General features: G+C 36.8%; 11 protein-coding genes and 3 non-coding genes across 14 annotated transcripts; 7 read left to right on the plus strand and 7 right to left on the minus strand.

The window, feature by feature from the left end:
• Positions 1–115: 115 nt before the first annotated feature.
• CBP6 (Cbp6p) lies at positions 116–604 on the plus strand (the record flags this gene model as incomplete). Its single annotated transcript, XM_003678063.1, has 1 exon — positions 116–604. The coding sequence occupies one exon, from the start codon at positions 116–118 to the stop codon at positions 602–604; it is 489 nt and encodes a 162-aa protein (XP_003678111.1).
• Positions 605–690: 86 nt separating this feature from the next.
• On the minus strand, positions 691–1,668 carry MUD1 (Mud1p; the record flags this gene model as incomplete). The annotated part of the gene is made up of 2 exons (XM_003678064.1): positions 691–1,558; positions 1,634–1,668. The coding sequence occupies 2 exons, from the start codon at positions 1,666–1,668 to the stop codon at positions 691–693; spliced, it is 903 nt and encodes a 300-aa protein (XP_003678112.1).
• Positions 1,669–1,905: 237 nt separating this feature from the next.
• Positions 1,906–3,282, minus strand: TEF2 (translation elongation factor EF-1 alpha; the record flags this gene model as incomplete). Its single annotated transcript, XM_003678065.1, has 1 exon — positions 1,906–3,282. The coding sequence occupies one exon, from the start codon at positions 3,280–3,282 to the stop codon at positions 1,906–1,908; it is 1,377 nt and encodes a 458-aa protein (XP_003678113.1).
• A 428-nt stretch (positions 3,283–3,710) lies between these two features.
• On the minus strand, positions 3,711–4,799 carry MRL1 (Mrl1p; the record flags this gene model as incomplete). The annotated part of the gene is made up of 1 exon (XM_003678066.1): positions 3,711–4,799. The coding sequence occupies one exon, from the start codon at positions 4,797–4,799 to the stop codon at positions 3,711–3,713; it is 1,089 nt and encodes a 362-aa protein (XP_003678114.1).
• Positions 4,800–5,396: 597 nt separating this feature from the next.
• On the plus strand, positions 5,397–5,621 carry NCAS0I01020 (uncharacterized protein; the record flags this gene model as incomplete). The annotated part of the gene is made up of 1 exon (XM_003678067.1): positions 5,397–5,621. The coding sequence occupies one exon, from the start codon at positions 5,397–5,399 to the stop codon at positions 5,619–5,621; it is 225 nt and encodes a 74-aa protein (XP_003678115.1).
• Positions 5,622–6,984: 1,363 nt separating this feature from the next.
• On the plus strand, positions 6,985–7,056 carry NCAS0Itrna14E. Its single transcript has one exon. It is a non-coding gene; the product is annotated as a tRNA-Glu (tRNA).
• A 1,695-nt stretch (positions 7,057–8,751) lies between these two features.
• Positions 8,752–10,794, plus strand: TKL2 (transketolase TKL2; the record flags this gene model as incomplete). Its single annotated transcript, XM_003678068.1, has 1 exon — positions 8,752–10,794. The coding sequence occupies one exon, from the start codon at positions 8,752–8,754 to the stop codon at positions 10,792–10,794; it is 2,043 nt and encodes a 680-aa protein (XP_003678116.1).
• A 766-nt stretch (positions 10,795–11,560) lies between these two features.
• Positions 11,561–15,721, plus strand: LYS2 (L-aminoadipate-semialdehyde dehydrogenase; the record flags this gene model as incomplete). Its single annotated transcript, XM_003678069.1, has 1 exon — positions 11,561–15,721. The coding sequence occupies one exon, from the start codon at positions 11,561–11,563 to the stop codon at positions 15,719–15,721; it is 4,161 nt and encodes a 1,386-aa protein (XP_003678117.1).
• A 183-nt stretch (positions 15,722–15,904) lies between these two features.
• On the minus strand, positions 15,905–18,223 carry RAD16 (DNA repair protein RAD16; the record flags this gene model as incomplete). Its single annotated transcript, XM_003678070.1, has 1 exon — positions 15,905–18,223. One exon carries the CDS (start codon positions 18,221–18,223, stop codon positions 15,905–15,907), a length of 2,319 nt encoding a protein of 772 aa, XP_003678118.1.
• A 193-nt stretch (positions 18,224–18,416) lies between these two features.
• Positions 18,417–18,504, minus strand: NCAS0Itrna10P. Its single transcript is given in 2 exon segments — positions 18,417–18,453; positions 18,468–18,504. It is a non-coding gene; the product is annotated as a tRNA-Pro (tRNA).
• Positions 18,505–18,989: 485 nt separating this feature from the next.
• On the minus strand, positions 18,990–19,439 carry SUS1 (Sus1p; the record flags this gene model as incomplete). Its single annotated transcript, XM_003678071.1, has 3 exons — positions 18,990–19,069; positions 19,161–19,300; positions 19,372–19,439. 3 exons carry the CDS (start codon positions 19,437–19,439, stop codon positions 18,990–18,992), a joined length of 288 nt encoding a protein of 95 aa, XP_003678119.1.
• Positions 19,440–19,953: 514 nt separating this feature from the next.
• Positions 19,954–20,664, plus strand: YSA1 (ADP-ribose diphosphatase; the record flags this gene model as incomplete). Its single annotated transcript, XM_003678072.1, has 1 exon — positions 19,954–20,664. The coding sequence occupies one exon, from the start codon at positions 19,954–19,956 to the stop codon at positions 20,662–20,664; it is 711 nt and encodes a 236-aa protein (XP_003678120.1).
• Positions 20,665–20,813: 149 nt separating this feature from the next.
• NCAS0Itrna19S lies at positions 20,814–20,895 on the minus strand. Its single transcript has one exon. It is a non-coding gene; the product is annotated as a tRNA-Ser (tRNA).
• Positions 20,896–21,442: 547 nt separating this feature from the next.
• On the plus strand, positions 21,443–22,324 carry SPE3 (spermidine synthase; the record flags this gene model as incomplete). The annotated part of the gene is made up of 1 exon (XM_003678073.1): positions 21,443–22,324. The coding sequence occupies one exon, from the start codon at positions 21,443–21,445 to the stop codon at positions 22,322–22,324; it is 882 nt and encodes a 293-aa protein (XP_003678121.1).
• Between the last annotated feature and the right edge of the window lie 32 nt (positions 22,325–22,356).

Raw genomic sequence — 22,356 nt, forward strand, 5'->3', positions numbered from 1 at the left:
ATTATTTTTCGCTCTCTCTATATAGAGAGGAGTCAGTGAAACATTTAGGCTTAGATAGGATATAAGGTTACATTGAAACATACCCATAATATACTTATATTGTAACGAGAGTAAAATGTCAGCTAATCAAAGTGTAAAAGAGGGAGCTAAACAATTGCTAAAAGTATTGGAGCGATTCCCTGATGAACGGATCAAGCATTTGGTATCCTTTAAACAACTCCAGATGGATAGATTTAGATACCTTTCGGGAGAGAAGGCAGCAACCGGCACAGACTCCACAGCTACTTCAAAAGGGCCAACTATTGCTGATATAAAGAACATTATTAATAGAACCTCCGGACCCCTAGGTTTGCAGAAAGATCTTCTGAAGAAAATGCAAAGTATAACACCAAATGACCGGTTCACTGAACAAAGTATACAAGAACAAATAAAATCATTAGAGAATATTATGAGTAATAAATATAAAAATTATTACGAAGTGGGTGATAAGCTATACAAGCCTGCTGGAAACCCATTTTATTACCAAAGAATTATGGATGAAATTCAGGGAAAGAAGAAGGAAAATATATTCACAGCTGCAAGGACGGTTTTGTTCGGTAAATAGATCTAAATAACTAACATTGTAAATATCAATTAGGTTTAATATTAAGTTAAATAATATCGAACATTAGTATATATTCAAGTACATTATCATTTTGCAAAACCAATTGAGATAGTTGTTCCTTTCCAATCATATGGAGATCCCAACTTATTCTTTACGTCTGATGCATGCGAAATGGAATCATATTCAACAAATGCTAGGTGTCTTACTTCAACATAACGAACTTCAAGAAGTCCATCACCATTAAATAATTCACCTATGGATTCCTGGGTGGCATCCTCTGGTAAGTCTTGTACTAAGAGAATCTTATTTGGAGGATTCTCCACCGTGCTAGTGACTTTCTTCTTTTCATTGATAACCTTGTCAGTGGGGAGCTTCTTAGGAACACTTTTCTCGATGTGGCTATAGGTTTTATACTTTTCAACTCTGGCAATTGCGATAATTTTAGAAATCTCCTCTTCATCTTGGCCCTTTGCTCGTAGCTTATGCCTTAATCTTCTCAAATATCTTTTCAATTTCTGGTTCTTTCGTAGTGATTCGTTATGAGCCAGTTCCTTTTGTAGTTTTCTATTCTTTAATGCTTTCTCCAATGCAATTTTATTCTGTAATGACAGTGATAATAACGATTCCTTCTTTGCCCATTGTATCTCCACAACGTTCCCATTTACTTTCAATTTCGAGTTATATTCATTCATAAACTCCATGGCATGGGAATGATCATTGAAAGTTATGAAGCATTGGTTAGATAACTTGGCTTTGCAAGATAATGAAATTGACAAAATACCGTTCTTCTCATCCAATATCTCATCTGATTCGCTCGTTGGTGATATGAGATGGTCAGGTAGGGGCAAACTGGGGTTCAAGACATATTTATTGGTGGGATTAATGCTTTTCAGAAGGAGTTTAGTGTAATTTAGCTTACTTTTCGGTCTCCTTGGCAAATTCTTCAAATATAATCTGGATTTTGATTCTTGTTAGTAAATTGTTAATGAAAGTTGTAAGATCATGAAGAAAAGGTATATCTGGGCATACGTTCTAACGTCAAGTTTTGAAGGTTTTTGTTCCATATTCATATTGGTTTTTGTCTGTTCTTTTCGTTACATTGATGAATTGATGTTATCACATTGCATTTGAAATAATATTCAAGATATGGAAAAACTTCATATAGGAGGAACAATACCTCATATGAAAAGAACCAGATACAAAATGGAAATACTTAAACTTAAAAATACTAAAATAACTAAAAATAAGGATTTAATACACAAAATTAACTAAAATAAAGCTTAATAATATTATTAGTATTCTTATTTCTTGGCAGCCTTGGTAGCGGCCTTGGTAACCTTACCAGCCTTGTCAGATTTGACAACAGACTTGATAACACCGACAGCGACAGTTTGTCTCATATCTCTGACAGCGAATCTACCTAATGGTGGGTATTCAGAGAAAGCTTCAACACACATTGGCTTAGATGGAACGAACTTAACCAAAGCAGCGTCACCAGACTTCAAGAACTTTGGATGGTCTTCCAACTTCTTACCGGATCTTCTGTCGTTCTTTTCCAACAATTCGTCGAACTTACAAGCAATATGAGCAGTGTGACAATCCAAGACTGGAGAGTAACCGGCAGAAATTTGACCTGGATGGTTCAAGACAATAACGGTGGCGTTGAAAGATTCAGTACCCTTTGGTGGATCGTTCTTAGAGTCACCACAAACGTTACCTCTTCTAATTTCCTTAACGGAAACATTCTTAACGTTGAAACCAACATTGTCACCTGGGACACCTTCTTCCAATTGTTCGTGATGCATTTCAACGGACTTAACTTCAGTGGTGACACCGGCTGGGGCAAAGGTAACAATCATACCTGGCTTGATAACACCGGTTTCGACTCTACCGACTGGCACCGTACCAATACCACCAATCTTGTAAACATCTTGCAATGGCAATCTCAATGGCTTGTCAGTTGGTCTGGATGGTTGTTCAATGGCGTCAATGGCTTCCAATAAAGTCTTACCCTTGACGACACCGGACTTGGTTTCCTTTTCCCAACCCTTGTACCATGGAGCGTTAGTAGTTGGTTCAATCATGTTGTCACCGTTCCAACCGGAGATTGGAATGAATGGAACAGTCTTTGGGTTGTAACCGACCTTCTTGATGAAATTGGAAGTTTCCTTAACAATTTCTTGGAATCTGGATTCGTCCCATTTGACGGAGTCCATCTTGTTAACAGCGACAATCAATTGTCTGACACCTAAGGTGAAAGCCAACAAAGCGTGTTCTCTGGTTTGACCATCCTTGGAAATACCGGCTTCGAATTCACCGACACCACCAGCAATAATCAAAATAGCACAATCAGCTTGAGAAGTACCAGTAATCATATTCTTGATGAAATCTCTGTGACCTGGAGCATCGATAACAGTAACTTGGTACTTTGGAGTTTCGAACTTCCACAAAGCGATATCGATAGTGATACCTCTTTCTCTTTCAGCCTTTAACTTATCTAAGACCCAAGCGTACTTGAAAGAACCCTTACCTAATTCAGCGGCTTCCTTTTCGAACTTTTCGATGGTTCTCTTGTCAATACCACCACACTTGTAAATCAAATGACCGGTGGTGGTAGACTTACCAGAATCGACGTGACCGATAACGACAACGTTAATATGAGACTTTTCCTTACCCATTTTTAATATGTATGCTGTTGGTTTGAATGCTGAGCTTCTTCAAGAAAGAGTGAAAGGCAAGAGGGAAATACGAGGGAAGAAGGGGAGGAAACCTTATAACACGAATTGAAACAGTCAGATGTTGCAACAGGATGTCATCGACCAAGAGTATATATATGCTTCCGCGCAGCATAATGGGCGGAAAATTTTTTCCAGAGGGAAGTCATCCTTCCAGTTTCGTTCTTTGTGCCAGCTGTCACAAAGAGCACTGTCGTTACCCGAAGGGCCGTGGGGGGTGATGTGTCTGCCTAGCGGTCCACTGAAAAGCGCTGTTTTCTGCCTGGGAAAAATGTTGCTGTTGGTAAACGGATGGGCGGGGTGGTACGGGTGTTGCAGTCACAACTTTTAAATGCTGGGAAGATCTATATATTACAGAAGTCGTTCGTTAGTTATACACCGCCGGTCACCATTGAGGAGGAGTCATCGCCCTCAGGCATGTCTATGCTATCCAGGATTTCATTCTGCGCCTCCATGTCCCTCAGAAAAGTAGTGTCACTACTAATGTCCGAGGTGGATCTGAGTCGTATCGGGTATCGGAGTGGTCTGTTCCCGTTGGCACCCTGGCTCCTCCCGTTTCTACCAAAAATTCTTTGTATTAGTCGGGAAATCCCACTGAATGCTTCCCTCCATCTTGAACGGCCGTTGATTCGGCTCCATCTTGGGTGTATGTTCGTTGATAGCCCCATTTCATCGGCATTGGCATCATCATCTGCGCTGGAAATATCTTGATATCTTGCATAACCTTGAGATGATGTTCTCCTACTTAAACTCCTTCTCCCCAATTCCACCATAAGGAATACGAAGAAGATCCCAATGAATATCCCAACTACATTCACTTCATTCACTTTGTTGGAAGTCGGGCATGCATAGATACTTCTCACTTCAAAGAAATATGAACAATCGTGAAGACTTCCAATAAAACTAATCTGCGCTCTGCTAGACAGGTCTCTATCGCAAACAAAATTCAATAAAGTAGATTTAGAATCTTTACCATTGGGACATTTAGATCCATTTTCATATTTCATTGTCAATTTTTTACTCCCCACACCGCCCAATAACGTAGGTTTCGTTCCAAAATTTCCAATGGAAACCAATTTCGTGTGATCATTTGGATCCACATAAGATCCACCTGTCAAATTACTCAGTCGGTCCTCTTCTAGTTTGGAAACCGGGCTTGAACAGATACTTAATGTGAAATTAGTATTGTAACCCCACCCTCTAACTAACCATCTTGGTGCCGGTGGTGGTGTCTCTGTATCTGTATTATGACGATTATTCTTATCCTGGGACTCTTGTCTATTGGGAGTAGATGAAAGTTCCGATAGATCAATATAGGCCCCCGTATTGGGATTCATCACTGCACAAAATAGATCTTTCGTTGGTGGTTTGGCAACATCCGGTGTCTTAATAGCGCATAAACATAGACGTAAAAGAAGAAAGGTAATAATGAAAAATTGGTTTAAGCCTGAATGTCGCATGTTTGCTTGATTCTCCCTTTAATTAAACCTATTGATCTCTTGTTTTTGTTTCCTTTCCAAGATAATCCTTTTTTGTTTTTTGGTAATTTGAAATTTCGCCGCTTGCATTTCTGAAGAACAATGGGGTAGGTACATCACAATACTGCACCTTCTTTATCTGATCCACCCACATAACAAACGTAACTTCTCTTCATTTCCTCACTTTTGACCATTATTATCAGATTGTAGGACTGAGTGGTAGAACCTTATTTATTTAGAAGTAAAACTGTTAAAAGGAAAAAGATCCCTAATTTTACCCTTTGTATATTGAAGCAGTCATATGGGTTACATTGAATCTGGGCCACCTTCCGCTGGTGACAGATAGAAATTGCCCTTTTTACCGCTATGATTGTTGATGCGGTAATTGTGCTTTCCCTTGAGTGGTTATTGCTGTCTTGTACGTATGATCTCCCCTAACTGGTAAAGTATACGGCTGTCTAAATAAACAAAACATATAAAAGGGACCATGAAAACTACAGATCTGAAATAGTTAACTCTAATGTTTCCCTTTTTCTTATGGTGTATCACGACCAATAACCTTACTGATAATAATACAAAATGATTACTGAATTAGTTGACTACAACAACGATTGCGAAACTTGTGCAGAATCCTGCAAGTGCTCTCAAAACTGTGACGGAAATTCATGTGATTGTCACTCCAACTGTCCATGTACCCAAACACATTCACATACCTGTGAAGATTGCGGTGGAAAGTGTGTATGTAAGGGTTCCTCATGTACTGGTGATTGTGAAAAGAGTGCTAATTGTTCATGTAAGAAGTAAGATTCTGTTATTTACATAGTTACTACATTTATATTCAATAAAAAACTTTTTTTTTTTTGGACTTCTGGTTTAATGTTGTTATATTTCATTCAAATAATGGTCAGGTTGCCTTCCACTCTACTGACCATTCCAAAGTCAATTATTCATCTTCCGAATGAGATGTCTGGAAGGTTACAGTTCGCGGAGTTCAGTGACTCGTTGTTGTTTTTTGACACATAAAAAAGGTGAGGTTGTTCTAAATTCCTAAAAGCAAAGGATGTTCAGGGCATGAGCTTTTTAAAAAAATGCAGCCCATTTACTTGAATGAACCCTGTTAAAATATTTAAAACAGTTCAATGAACCTGTTTTGTCCATTTGTGAAAATTTGTCTCAACAATGGTAACACTCTTAAAACAACAATTTGAATGAAAACAAGATGACAAATTTAATTGAGGACTTATTCCCTGATCAGTTTCCCATTACAGGTGGGGATTTACATATGAATATTTTCAGCCAAGAACATTTAATTCACCAAGCTTTTGGTGAAGAATTGAATAATACGGAAATATTTGACACAAGTTTGGAAACATTTGAAGAATATCTACAAAAGGAAGAGGTGGATTCAAATGCTGCCATACTCAATCAGATTTATTTTCCGTATTCTGAAATTGACCCAGCTGAAAGAGAATATTATATTTTAACACGACCTTATGAATGGCAAGAATTTAAATATTTTTAACATTTTTTTTTTCATTAGAAGTAACATATTGAGATTTCCCTGATCGAAAAACCTGTTCAGTGGGAATTGATATTTAAGAAGCTTTATTGGTGAAATGAGAGTGTTATAATACCATATAAATAATTATTTATTGAATGACCTACCTAATATAAAATTAATTCTTATTTTTTCTTTTGAATTGTGGAGGACTGTCTTTATTCTTTTATTGTTTATCGTCCCTCACTCTGTTTGAAAGTGATGGTATCTCTGTACCACTGAGTCACTGAGAAATTTCTGAACTATTTGACTTTTACAATTTTGTCCATACTGTTTTATACTCTATTAAAAATAAATTGTATTTGACACACTAGAGGAATAGCCACCAATTGTCAGGCCATACCATATATGTTTTATCTGTCGTAAAAAGATGGGGAAACGTATTTCTGCCTGGACGTTGCTCAAATGGTGTTCCTGTAGTCTAACTGACTTCAATATATTGTTTCTAATGTTACCGGTCCTCTCTGTCAAATATATACACTCTCCCGTGTACCTTATTTTATGATAATGTAACTCCCACCATTTTCTATGCTTGTTATGTTTTAAACTTTAAATTATTTAATAACAATTAAAAGGGCCTGTCTAACCGAAAACAAAACAATAATATCATCCGATATAGTGTAACGGCTATCACATCACGCTTTCACCGTGGAGACCGGGGTTCGACTCCCCGTATCGGAGTATTTTTTAATCTTTTTGTAAAGAACAGAAGCTTAGACTGGTTAGGAATTCTAATTAATGAATGTTGTTTCTTAAAAAGAATCAGTAGCCTCTGTGTCTTTTTCGAGAACTCGCCTGTCTATATTTTGTTGGAACATACTCAATCTGACAGTGGATTGCCTCACCTCGTTAGATTAAATGACTTCTCTTCGCTCACTCCTCTACACTACTACTCTGTCCTCCCCTGCTTTCTGTAAACACCTCCTACTAACCTCCAATCGTTTCCGACCTTTCCTCGCCATGTCAAAACCAGTTCCTCAAGTTGTATAGAAATCACAAATGAATGATTATTGGTATTTTAAGGGAAAACTCTTGATAACCATCTATCCGACAAGAAATTTATTTATTATAAGCAATATATTTAATTGTCATGTTTTTGCTAAGGGTTGAACTTGAAATATTCTCTGTACACATTAGTCTTTATTTATTTTGTAGAGAAAATATTTTTATTTTAAATAAATATCTGTTAGCGTTATTACACAGTATCCATAACCGTTTGTTATAAGTCTTTTAATACGGGTAACCGTTGGTTGGCCACCTTCGGAGGGACACGATCCGATCGATCACCGGACGTGTCAGACCACTTAGTATGCAAGTAGGGGGTTGCATTGTATTGGTCACTATGTCATATGCTAACGTATATAAGCTACCATGTTGAGACGTCTTTGACTGCTGGACCCTTTGGGTATTTATTTATATTAATATATATTACTTACGTAATATAACGAAGAATACTTTGAATTAAAGGATTACTCTTAACAATATCAAACTTTACTCATCTTTTTACTTTTAATAGAAACAAAATTATTAGAACAATAATATAAAACGTTAATGCTGAACCTAATTAATATGAGCAAAATAATCCATTACCTCTATTTTAAATAGTAATATTTTTTACCAAGGGTCCCAGTATACATGTAAGCTATTACTGGGAAGGTACATTATAGTTGCATACTTGTCATAAACCTAAGAAATGGCTATCTTCAATAATCCGGTTTGAGAATAACAGATTGACCAAGTTTCTTACTTCCTTGTTTATGATATGAAACTTTTTCTATAAAATTTGTAAATATTCCTAAAATAGATTCATATAGGCCAGAGATGCATCTTATTATTTACAGACGCGAACTTCACGACAACGGGACGAAACCAGCTATGACAAATTCAATGGTAACGGTGACCACTACCCATTGTTCAAACAAGTATATAGACATAAACTTGACCCCTAAGGAGACATCGTTTTTGGAGAATGGCTCATCGTTCTCAGAATAAAACGCCTTTGCTAATGATGTAAAGGACATTACGCGCGATATACTGAAGTTACTTTTCTTCTCGAAGTATAGCCTCAGCCGTTTAGGGAAAAATCTACAACGTGGAAAAAGTTGCAACAATCCTATCAGATGGGATGATGAGACAACCACAAACACCCCTTCCAATACGTCAGGAGGAACTTTATGGTGCTCCCTGAATTATTAAAACCCTGAGCTTCCAGCTCGTTAAATTATGATCAGTTCATCATCATTGGTGCACCCTAGTAAAAGAAAATAAACTGCAACAACTATATATACCTCCCAAAACTAATATGTAGGATTCCTAACCCTTTATTCTGTTAAGCACAGGAAACCTAACTTGTAAGTGGTATAAAGAAACATAAAAATGTCTCAATTTACAGATGTCGACAGATTAGCAATCACAACCATAAGATTGCTTTCTGTAGACCAAGTAGCAAAGGCCAATTCAGGCCACCCAGGTGCTCCATTAGGATTAGCACCAGCTGCACATGTCCTTTGGAAACAAATGCGTATCAATCCCAAGAATCCCAATTGGATCAACCGTGACAGATTCGTTCTCTCCAACGGTCATGCTTGCGCCCTATTATATTCGTTGCTACATCTTAACGGATATGACTTCACCATGGAGGACTTGAAAAATTTCAGACAGGTCAATTCGAAAACTCCAGGCCATCCTGAGTATGGACTGCCAGGTGTTGAATTGACTACAGGACCATTAGGTCAAGGTATCTCCAACGCTGTGGGATTAGCCATTGCTCAGGCAAATTTTGCTGCTACTTATAATCAATTGAAATTCAATTTATCTGATAATTACACTTTTTGCTTCCTGGGTGATGGTTGCTTGCAGGAAGGTGTTGCATCTGAGGCATGTTCTTTAGCTGGCCATTTGAAATTAGGAAATTTGATCGCCATTTATGATGATAACCAAATATCTATTGATGGTGAAACTAAACTTTCGTTCGAAGAAGATGTCTTAAAGAGATATGAGTCTTATGGCTGGCAAGTATTATCGGTAAAGAAAGGTGATGACGACTTGGATTCCATCGCGCAGGTCATTGAGGAAGCCAAAGCAAACAAGGAACAACCAACACTTATCAAATTGACTACTGTTATTGGGTTTGGTTCTTTACAACAAGGTACAGCGGCTGTTCATGGTTCAGCTTTGAAAGCTGACGATGTTAAACAATTGAAAAAAAAATTAGGATTCGATCCTGAAAAATCATTTGTTGTTCCACAAGAAGTGTACGACCTTTATAAAAAAGAAATAATTGAACCTGGTCAAAAGGCAAATGATGAATGGGATAAGTTATTTGAACAATACCGAAAGGAATACCCGGATTTGGGTGAAGAACTAGCAAGAAGATTTCGTAAGGAACTACCAAAGAATTGGGACGCTAAATTACCCACCTATAAATCCACCGATCCTCCTATGGCCACAAGAAAAGTATCAGAAGCCCTTTTGGAAAATATCACTTATGATTTACCAGAAATACTTGGTGGGTCTGCTGATTTAACGCCTTCCACATTAACAAGATGGAAAAATGCCATTGACTTCCAACCACCTAATTCTGGATTGGGTGATTACTCAGGACGCTATATAAGATATGGTGTTAGGGAACATGGGATGAGTGCAATAATGAACGGTATTTCTGCATTTGGTGCTCATTACAGGCCATTTGGGGGCACATTTTTAAACTTTGTTTCTTATGCAGCAGGCGCTGTAAGATTAGCAGCATTGTCTGGATATCCTGTCATATGGGTTGCTACACATGATTCCATTGGTCTTGGTGAAGATGGTCCAACACACCAACCTATTGAAACGTTGACACATTTTAGGGCATTACCAAATATGCATGTTTGGAGACCTGCAGATGGTAATGAAGTCTCTGCTGCTTATAAATCTGCCTTGGAATCTATGCACACTCCTAGCATAATTGCACTAACAAGACAAAATGTCCCCCAATTGGAAAATTCATCAATTGAGAAAGCGTTGAAAGGTGGATATATTGTTCATGATTGCTCAAGCCCAGATCTTATCCTTGTTTCTACCGGTTCGGAAGTTTCTATCTGTATTGATGCTGCAAAGGGACTCGCTGAAGAAAATAAGAAGGTCCGTGTGGTATCATTACCAGATTTTTATACATTTGATCGTCAAACCAAGGAATACCAACTATCAGTTTTGCCAGATGATGTTCCAATCTTATCAGTGGAAGTAGCTGCAACCTTATCTTGGGGCAACTATTCCCATGATCATTTTGGTATTGATAGGTTTGGTGTTTCTGGTAAAGGACCAGACGCTTTCAAGTTTTTTGAATTCACTAAAGAGGGAGTCACAGAAAGAGCCAGAAAGGCTATGGAGTTCTATAAGGGAAGAAAGATGTATTCTCCTTTAAATAAAGCTTTATGAACCAATCGACCTTTGGATTACTTAATTACTCTCTTATTTTCTTTTCTTTTACTAGCTTTAAATCTTTTGTTTGTTTAAATATTCTATTTAATTTACGGACACATAATATAATAATCAACAAAGTCAAGCAAACTGTTGTCTCTTCTCATCTAAAATAGTTATTTTCATTTACAGATAAGCGAGAATGAAGAAAATACTTTTTGAAAAAGATAATTCTCTTACCATGGGTACAGCAAGTACCTCTCAGGGCTTTTGCTTTAACTGTCTCACACCTAAGATTATCGATATCAGTCACTTTTACCTAATTTGAGGAGCAGAATGTGAAGATACAAGTTCTTCCATTATTTGCCTTTAAATTGTTTGCTTTCCAAGCTTATTCTTTCAAGAGCAACTAATGTTACCTTCTCAAAAGTATACGTAAATGTCCTAAGTAAATGTAACCACTGGTAACTTGTGTTCATCTCATTCCATCCTTTTTAGTTGATGTTTTCAAATTCCATGGGAAAATTTCCGCGAGAACACCGAACCGGTGCTGTCTCTTCCAATGTCAAAATTCCGCTGGATTTAGCTATATGAGTCAAAAGTTCCAGGTTGGAACTTTAGACTAGAAGTAACGGTTAGGCTCGCACTAGAACGGTATATAAACCTCATCGTATCATTGCATTACAACTTTGGTGTCTTGTTCTATTTCTTTTTACAATAAAGAAGGGAACAAGTTAATAAACAAAACTCATCGCTTAATAGTTAAAATATTTTAACAATAATAATGTCTGCTGACCAAATATGGATTCAAAAGTTGGACAATCCAACATTAACTGTCCTACCACACGATTTTTTACGTCCTCAACAGGAACCATTGATCAAACAAGCTGATTACATGCTTGAAGTCTCTCAATTGGATCTTTCTCACGCAACTCTAACTGAAAAATATACTACTGCCCTCGCTGTTTGGACTGCCTTACTTTATAGACTATCTGGTGATGACGACATTGTATTATATATTGCAGAAAATAAGGTATTGAGATTTACCATTCAACCAACACTATCATTTCAACAATTGTATACCATAATTGCTGAAGAATTGACAGCCCTTAATAAAATTTCATCAGATGTCTCATTCGATGAACTTTCCGAGAAGATCCAAGCTCAACAAGATTTAGAGAAACCACCTCAATTGTTCCGCTTGGCCTTTTTAAAGGAACAAAATGAATCGGTACAATTAAACCAATTCAAACATCATTTGCTAGATTTAGCTCTAAACTTAAATGGGAACATATTGCAAATCGTCTACAATGAATTATTATATTCTACCGATAGAATTAAAATTCTTGCAGATCAATTCAGTCAGTTTTTGTCAACTGCTCTAACTAATCCTACAGAATGTATAACTAAGATTTCATTAATGACAGCGTCCTCCAACTCAACACTACCAGACCCAACAGCCAACCTAGGTTGGTGCGATTTCGTTGGGTGCATTCATGATATATTCCAAGATAATGCTGACAAGTTTCCTGAAAGGGTTTGTGTTGTGGAAACTCCAACTCCAACCAATTCTCAATCCCGTGTTTTCACATACCAAGATATAAATCGTGCCTCCAACATTGTTGCCCATTATTTAATTAATACAGGGATTCAAAGAGGCGATATTGTAATGATTTATTCATCCCGTGGAGTTGACTTGATGGTTTGTGTCATGGGTGTATTGAAAGCTGGGGCCACTTTCTCCGTTATTGATCCTGCATATCCACCCGCTAGACAAACTATTTACCTTGGTGTTGCCAAGCCACGCGGGTTGATTGTGATTAGATCTGCTGGGGAACTAGATCAATTAGTGGAAGATTATATTAGAGATGAATTAGATGTTATTTCTCGTATCCCATCTATTGCCCTTCAAGATGATGGTACAATTCAAAGTGGTGGTTCAACTGATGTCCTGGCACCATTCGAACATTTAAAAGATACACGCTCTGGCGTCGTTGTGGGACCTGATTCAAACCCAACCTTATCGTTTACATCAGGTTCAGAAGGTATTCCTAAGGGTGTCCTTGGTAGACATTTTTCGTTAGCGTATTATTTTAGCTGGATGTCCAAACAATTCAATTTATCTTCTGCAGATAAATTCACAATGCTAAGTGGGATTGCTCATGATCCTATCCAAAGAGATATGTTTACTCCATTATTTTTAGGTGCTCAATTATATGTTCCAACACAAGATGATATTGGTACCCCTGGTAGACTGGCGGAATGGATGGGTAAATATGGTTGTACCGTGACACATTTAACCCCTGCAATGGGTCAGCTGTTGACCGCACAAGCTACAACTCCATTTCCTAAATTGCATCACGCATTTTTCGTGGGAGATATCCTCACTAAACGTGACTGTCTGCGACTACAAACTTTGGCAGAAAATTGTTGTATTGTTAACATGTATGGTACAACAGAAACTCAACGTGCTGTTTCTTTCTTTGAAGTTAAGTCTAGAAGCCAAGATCCATCGTTTTTAAAAAAATTGAAAGATGTTATGCCCGCTGGGAAAGGTATGTTAAATGTGCAATTATTAGTCGTCAATAGAAATGATCGCACACAACTTTGTGGTGTTGGTGAAGTCGGTGAAATTTATGTTCGTGCTGGTGGGTTGGCAGAAGGTTATAGAGGTTTACCTGATTTGAATAGGGAAAAATTTGTGGAAAATTGGTTTGTGGAAAAGGGTCATTGGGATCATTTGGATAAAGATAATGGTGAACCATGGAGACAATTTTGGTTTGGACCCAGGGATAGATTATACAGAACAGGTGATTTAGGTCGTTATTTACCAAACGGTAATTGTGAATGTTGTGGTCGTGCTGATGATCAAGTTAAGATCCGTGGGTTTAGAATTGAACTTGGTGAAATTGATACTCATATTTCTCAACATCCTTTAGTTAGAGAAAATATTACTTTGGTGCGTAAAAATGCTGATAATGAACCAACTTTGATAACATTTATGGTTCCAAGATTCGACAAACCTGAAAGTTTATTGAAATTTCAAACTCCTGTTCCAGAAAATGTTTCATCAGATCCAACTGTTAAGGGGTTAATTGGTTACCATCTCTTAGCCAAGGACATTAAGATATTTTTGAAGAAAAGATTAGCAAGCTACGCTATCCCATCCTTGATTGTTGTCTGGGACAGATTACCATTAAATCCAAACGGTAAAGTTGATAAACCAAAACTACAATTTCCAACTCCAAAACAATTAAATCTAGTTGCTGCCAATATTTCATCTGAGATTGATGACTCTGAGTTCACCGCCACAGAACGTGAGGTTCGTGATTTATGGTTGAGCATATTACCAACTACCCCAGCTTCTGTGTCTCCTGAAGATTCATTCTTTGATTTAGGTGGCCACTCAATTCTAGCTACCAAGATGATCTTTAGTTTGAAGAAGAAACTAAATGTTGATCTTCCATTGGGAACTATTTTTAAATACCCAACTGTCAAAGGTTTTGCTATTCAGTTAGATGCTGCTAGAAACTCCAAGAATATTGTTGCAGATATGAATCCACTTGCAACTGCAGATTACGCCGAGGATGCTAAGAAGTTAGTCGAAACATTGCCAAAATCCTATGCTTCTCGTGAACCATTTGTTGCCCCAGAAAATGTTATGGAGAAACAAATCATCAACGTTTTTGTTACAGGTGCTACTGGTTTCTTAGGTTCCTATATTTTATCTGAAATCTTAAAGCGTTCAAGTTCAGCATACGAATTCAAAGTTTTTGCACATGTTCGTGCAAAAGACGAAAAGGCAGCTTTAGGTAGGTTAGAAAAAGCAGGTATTACATACGGTACATGGTCTTCAGACTTCTCTTCTAATATTGAAGTTGTGTTGGGTGATTTATCTCAAGTAAACTTTGGTCTTTCTGATGAACAATGGAGCAGATTAACTAATACAATTGATGTTATCATCCACAATGGTGCTCTAGTACATTGGGTTTACCCATATTCCAAGTTAAGAGCTAGTAATGTTATCTCCACTATCAATGTTATGAATCTTGCAGCCTCTGGTAAGTCTAAATTCTTCGATTTTGTTTCTTCTACCTCCACTCTAGATACTGAACATTACTTTTCCCTCTCTGACAAGTTATCTTCTGAAGGTAAGACTGGTATTTTGGAATCAGATGATTTACAAGGATCTGCTTATGGTCTTGGTGGTGGTTATGGTCAATCCAAATGGGCTGCCGAATATATTATCAGACGTGCAGGTGAAAGAGGACTACGTGGATGCATTGTAAGACCAGGCTATGTTACTGGTGCTTCCTCCAATGGTTCTTCCAATACAGATGACTTCTTATTAAGATTCCTAAAAGGTTCTGTGCAACTTGGAAAAATCCCAGATATCAAGAATAGCGTTAACATGGTTCCAGTTGATCAAGTGGCTCGTGTGGTGGTTGCTACAGCTTTAAATCCTCCTAAAGAAGATCAGTTAGCCGTTGCTCATGTCACAGCTCATCCACGTATACTTTTCAGGGATTATTTGTATTCCTTGAAGAAGTATGGCTACGACGTCGAAATTGAATCTTACGAAGCTTGGAAGAAATCCTTAGAAGAGTCTGTTATCAATAGAAACGAAGACAACGCTCTTTACCCCCTATTGCATATGGTACTTGATAATTTACCAGAAGGTACAAAGGCCCCAGAATTAGATGACAGTAATGCTGTTGCATCTTTGAAGAAATATGTGTCTTGGTCTGGTGTGGATAACTCTGCAGGTATGGGCGCAACTCCAGAACAAATTGGCATATATATTTCCTTTTTAAATAAGGTAGGATTCCTTCCACCTGCAAGTCATGAAGGCACCTTGGCTTTACCAAAGATCCAACTATCTAAGGAACAAATTGAACTAGTATCTTCTGGTGCTGGTGCACGTTCAAGCTCTGCTGCTGCCTAGGTCTCAAACAACGTTATATATTGTATACTAATAACAAATGCATATTTCATTTCACAATTTTAATATAATATAACTACTTTGATTCTTAAATATAGTATCTTTGAAGACATATTAAAGAACAATTTGTAAAACCGAATCATAAATCGAATATTTAAAAATACATATCTATCTAATTAATTAGATTCAATTATTGAACAAAAATTGTAAATCAGCTGGGGTTAGTCTTCCAATTGCCGCTTCGTCCTGGTTTATCGTTGCATGAATCATATTTGCTTTCTTTTCTTGCAACTCAATAATTCTGGATTCAATGCTGTCTTCGATACAAAATCTTGTAATCTTAACAGGTCTAAATTGGCCAATTCTGTGTACTCTATCTCCACTCTGCCATTCAACACTAGGATTCCACCATGGGTCCAAAATAAAGACCTGAGATGCTTCACAAAGATTTAACGCAACACCACCTGCCTTCAAACTAACCAAAAATACTTCACATTCAATATTATTCATAAAATATTTGATCGTTTCATCTCTCTGAGTTGGTGACATACTCCCCTGAAGTTTAACTGTTTGAAAGCCTGCTCTTTTCAATCTCCATTCAACAAGATCCAACATGCTTGTGAATTGAGAAAAGACAATCGATTTAATTGTGCGAACTGGACTTCTTAATTTATACAGTTCTTCAACCAGGGCTTCAATTTTTGTGGACGACTGCCACGTTCCCTTCATATTTAATCGACTAACGATACTCTGTTTCTTAAATGAATCCAAATCAATTTCTAAAGAGGGTTGAGACAAATCAATACTCAAACCAATATGACACACAGGACACGTAAGTTTTGAATCATTATTTTCCATAAATGACTCAATGTATTCCTTGATACACATCCTACAAAACTTATGATGACATTTAGATGCGATAGGTTCCTCCGCCACATCGTCACATAATTGACAGACAATAACACCTGTCACATTTGCCTGATCATGGAATCTTTTTAAAACCAAATCTGGATGATCAGCTAACTGTCTCATTCTTGTTATAAGTGAAAAAATATTGGCATAATTATTAAGGACCACACCTTCTTCCACATATGAATTATACTTTCTTTGAGAATCCGAGTATAAACTTCTGTAAAGATCTTTCTCCTCTTCGTTAAAAAAGTCACGTCTAACAGTCACAATTCTTGGAGGTAGACCTAAATCATCTGCTCTCTCAACCTTGGTTCTTCTCAACATGATATTTTTCAAAAGTGTTTGAATATTTTGAAATGATTCCAACCCAGGACCTTCAACACCAAATTTTTGAATATTTTTCAACATGAAATGATTGAAGAAGTTCGTATGCTGCATTAAAACATGATTACAGCTATCACAGTGCATATTATCAGAAAAATGCCATTCTTTTGAGTTACAGTCACATTTTGTACAGAAATATTTTGAGAATGGTTCTATGTTTAAAAATCTGATCAATGAGTACATTTCACCAATTCTATTTTGCAACGGTGTACCAGTAAGACACCACCTCTTTTGTGTTTTCAAATTATTAACTGCCCTAGCTGTGTTACTTTGTCTATCTTTGATGTTATGTGCTTCATCAAGAATGACCCTGTAAAACTCGATATTATGTAAAACAGAAAGTTCCTTTACTACTCCATGTTTCCTTTTAAATCCATAATTCTGCTTTCTGAAGACAGATTCAAGGACAGCATAAGTGGTTAAAACCACATCATATTCACTTAGTGTCTTTATGTCAATATTTTTGGAAGTTCCATGAAACATATAAACTTTCAATTTTCCATCAGTGTGCTGATTTATTTCATTTTTCCATTGCATCAACGCAACAGTGGGGGCCACAACTAAAGATGGCCTTTTGGTTAAATCGTTCATCAAAAGAGCAATTGTTTGGATGGTTTTACCCATACCCATTTCATCAGCTAAGACACCACCCTTAAAAATACCTTCTTCTTGTTGGATCAGCCAATGTAAACCTTCTAACTGAAAGGGTAATAATTTAATGCTCATCCCTTCAGGTTGAGGTGCCCTTATGGCTACATAGGGTGATGAATTCTTCAAGTCCGGGAAAACTTGCTTCAATTCGGGATGATTTTCGTACAATTTTAGGGTGTTACGTTCATAGTATGAAACCTTTGGCTTATTACTCCTCTTTTTCTTCTTTGTGACGGTGGTGGTTTTCTTTCTGGTTGTCCTCTTTCTCTTGTTATTCAGTGGTTCATCGTCATCATCATCATTCAACTTGTCGGACTCCTCATCGTCTGACAAATCAATGATTTCTGGATCTTCAGCCTCATCTTTAATATCAACCTTCTCATCCTCCCTATATTCGTCATCGGATTCAGATTTTGCAGGTACTTCAACTTGAGCATCATCTTTCTCTTCCTTTAGCGCAGGATCTTCAGTGTCGCTAACTTCCGTATAATTTACCCTTTTTCTGGCAGCTCTTGATCTGGTTCTGCGTACACGACGTATAAATCCACCTTCACTCATATTGTATAATATTACAAGTTTGTTTCTACAGTACTTATTAAAAAAAGGTGTGCAAACTAATTCATTATACAGTTTGTAACAGAGGAAGAATATCAATTAAATTTAATTTCAGCTTATCTCATCTCAAACTTTAGAATTCGAGATTATTAGACAAAAGAAAAAGAAACGTGAAAAAAAGTTTCAAAAAAAGATTGGGGAGAGCGGGGAATTGAACCCCGGGCCACCCGCATATTCGAGAAGAAATTCCCAAAGCGGGTATCATACCACTAGACCACACTCCCTTATAATTTTTAATTTTGTAAGGTAAAAATTCGACGCGCTTCAGCAGAAAAGTCTTATAAAGTTTCACAGTTACAGGTGTCAAACTGTACAATAACTAAGTCCATACTACACAATTGGAACAGATTCCCCTTCATATCAAAATTGCCCTTGTGTTCAAAATTTGACAAAGTTAAGAATGTAGCTGGACATATTTTTTTTCAGGATATGGAGATTATGCCTCAAATGAAGCAGGAATATTAGAATTTTACTATAACATTATATACCCCATATAAAGGATATATGAATTCGATTGAGACCTTCTGATTTCTTGAAAATAAATGATGAATCAAAAAAAAAAAATAATTTCTTCATACCTTTCCTTAGAGCGCATATCCTAATGAGGGTTGATATACTTCAAAAATGTGTAAGACTATGCAAAATGTTCGAATAATAAAATAGGCGGATCCATTCTCAGTGAAATTAAACATCGTTCCAATCTTCAAGCTTATTCAGTATCTACCACTTGGTCCAGAAAAACTTTAATTTTCTGAAGAGCTTGCGTTTTGGTTGAATCAGATACCATATCTGACAAAAGTATTGAGCATGAGTTATACATAAATAGTTAGTATTCCGCAATATTTTGGAATAAAATATAATTAATTCAGATTTTTCATACCTAACGCTTTTGGTTCGATCTTAGACAGAAGTTCGGTATAATTTAATGACTTGTTTTCTTGTAATTCTTCCTTTGTCAGCGTTTTAACCTTGTCTATCCAACCTTCTCGTAAAAGGCTTTCAGTTAGTTGTTTCGAGATTCTTATTTTCATATCACTTGTTAGTTAGTACTTTGATGAATGGTTTCGGTCTATAAGGGTTGATATTCATACAATTCATAATTGCCAGATTCTACTAAATACTTTTGGATTTGGGCTTTCATAGAGTTAATCTCACTCATATTGATTTCCTTTGGTTTGTTACGGAGACCTTGCCTACTTTCAAGGTTAAAGCTGAACAAGGCTTGCAAAATGAAATTTTCATTAAAAATCAATTTTCATTGAGAGGTGGAATTTCTCCGAAGAAATGACAATGTGCGTCCCTAATCCTAAACATACACGTAGAGGAAAAGATTATTTTGGTTATCTGTCCATTATTCTTGGCTAATTGTATGTATATAGGTAAAGTCTAAATCAAATCTTGTGAACTAAATTTCCTACTTTCAACGTTTCCCTAACAGTAACAAAAGAACTCAAATAAATTTTTCCAATATCAAATGACTCCCGTATCTGCCAGTCCTTTATCATTTACTAAATTTGGTTTATTCGGCTGTTTGATTTTCTAGTAACTCAGTGTTTTAAGGTATTAAGATATTTGGATTAAAAAATTGTTAAAAAATCGTTAAAAAATCAGACGCTAAGCGTTGCGAGAACAAGGGATTTTTTGAACGATATCAAACATGTTAAAGTGAAAACATGTCATTAGCATTTGTTTGCAAAAGGACACTACCCAAGCAACTACTCATAAGAAGAACATTTTCTATAATGAGCCCAGTCAAAGGAAAGCCAGATAATGCTAAAATATTGAAGACCACTCCAGTTGCTGATGCCAGTCAGTGTAAATGGATCGGGTTAGAAAAAATTACTTATCAAGATCCCAATGGAAATGAAAGGCAATGGGATAGTGCCGTCCGTTTAACCAGAGCAGCCGGTGGCATTGACGGTATTGGTATTTTGGCTATCTTAAAATACAAGGATGGTAGACCAAATGAGATTCTTTTACAAAAGCAATTTAGACCTCCTGTAGAAGGTGTGTGTATTGAAATGCCAGCAGGACTAATTGATGCAAATGAGGATGTTAGAACTGCAGCTTTGAGGGAATTGAAAGAGGAAACAGGTTATGTTGGTAAAATTGTCCATGTGAGCCCTGTGGCATTTAACGACCCTGGATTTACCAATACCAATTTGGCATTAGTTACCGTGGAGATTGATATGACTTTGCCTGAAAATTTGAATCCACAAACTTCTTTAGAGGATAATGAATTTATCGAATGTTTTGCCGTTCCTTTGGATAAGTTTGAGCAAGAACTGATAAGTTTAGAAAAACAAGGTTACAAATTGGATGCACGTGTACAAAACGTTGCACAAGGTATATTACTAGCTAAACAATACAACATCAACAAATAAGATGAACAAAACTTAACAAATAATATTTATGTTTATAGAAAAAATATTTAATCGTAATAAACAACCTTTTTTTTCAAAGGTTATAGAAGGGCCATTAACAAAAATGAACCGTTGGCTTGCTAAGATCATTTAAAGAGGCAAAAAAATAACGACACCGGCAGGATTTGAACCAGCGCGGGCAGAGCCCAACAGATTTCAAGTCTGTCGCCTTAACCACTCGGCCACAGTGCCTAATTTTAAGGATTAAAATATTACTGCAATAGTTGCCCCGAGGGGGAAACTATATTTCCTGATTATTATCACTTTCTGCTGGTCTAAACCACCATGATCTTTACTATTATAATTTAGAGACATACATAGGCTACTGGTTATTACATTACCTCAATATTCGAACTGTAGCAGGCTTGAGCATATACTTGTTGACAGAACTATCTATAGTATTTGATATGCCACTTCTCCCAGTCTTTCCTAAGAAATCGACCAAAGAGAGGGCACCTCAATATATTAATAGAATATCACAAGATTTTAAGAAGAATCAAAGAACAACCTAACGTCCAGAATGCATTTAAATGTTCTTGTCATCTGTACGTTGTTTTTCTGACGTTGCAGGAAATTTGAAGCTTCGGCTGAAAATTTTTTTTTTAACGTAGTGAAGTATTTAAGATAAGAGGGAAGCGATGAACTGATGAATGCATGAATTACTCTATTTCTTAACTTTTACCTTATTTATTTTACAGCTGATTCAAACAAGCAAACTAAACCAAATCAATTGAATACAATGGCTCAAGAAATCACTCATCCAACAATCGTTGACGGCTGGTTCAGAGAAATCTCTGACACCATGTGGCCAGGTCAAGCTATGACTTTAAAAGTGGAAAAAGTCTTACATCACGAAAAATCTAAATATCAAGATGTTTTAATCTTCAAATCAACTACTTATGGTAATGTTCTTGTCTTGGATAATGTCATCCAAGCCACTGAACGTGATGAATTTTCTTATCAGGAAATGATCACTCACTTAGCTATGAACTCCCATCCAAACCCAAAGAAGGTTCTTGTCATCGGTGGTGGTGATGGTGGTGTTTTAAGAGAAGTGGTTAAACATGAATGTGTCGAAGAAGCCGTTCTTTGTGACATCGATGAAGCTGTTATTAGATTATCCAAGGAATACTTGCCAGAAATGGCTAAATCTTATGATCATCCAAAGGTTAAGACTCACATTGGTGATGGTTTCCAATTCCTAAGAGATTATCAAAACACTTTTGATGTCATCATTACTGATTCTTCCGATCCAGAAGGTCCAGCCGAAAGCCTTTTTCAAAAGGAATATTTTGAATTATTGAATGGTGCCTTGACTGAAAAGGGTGTTATTACCACTCAAGCTGAAAACATGTGGATTCATCTACCTGTCATCAAGGATTTGAAGAAGGCCTGTTCTGAAGTCTTCCCTGTCGCTGAATATGCTTACACTACTATCCCAACCTACCCATCTGGTTCCATTGGTTTCATGGTTTGTTCCAAGGATAAGACATGTAATGTTAAGAAACCATTGCGTGAAATTTCTGATGCTGATGAAGAAAGATTATACAGATACTATAATAAGAGAATTCACGAAGCTTCCTTCGTCTTACCAACTTGGGTCACTAAGGAATTAAGATAAAGAGGTAAAATAAATAATTGAAATTAAATAAT

The sequence above is a fragment of the Naumovozyma castellii genome, chromosome 9 (genome assembly GCF_000237345.1).
Source record: "Naumovozyma castellii chromosome 9, complete genome".
Lineage (NCBI taxonomy): Eukaryota > Fungi > Ascomycota > Saccharomycetes > Saccharomycetales > Saccharomycetaceae > Naumovozyma > Naumovozyma castellii.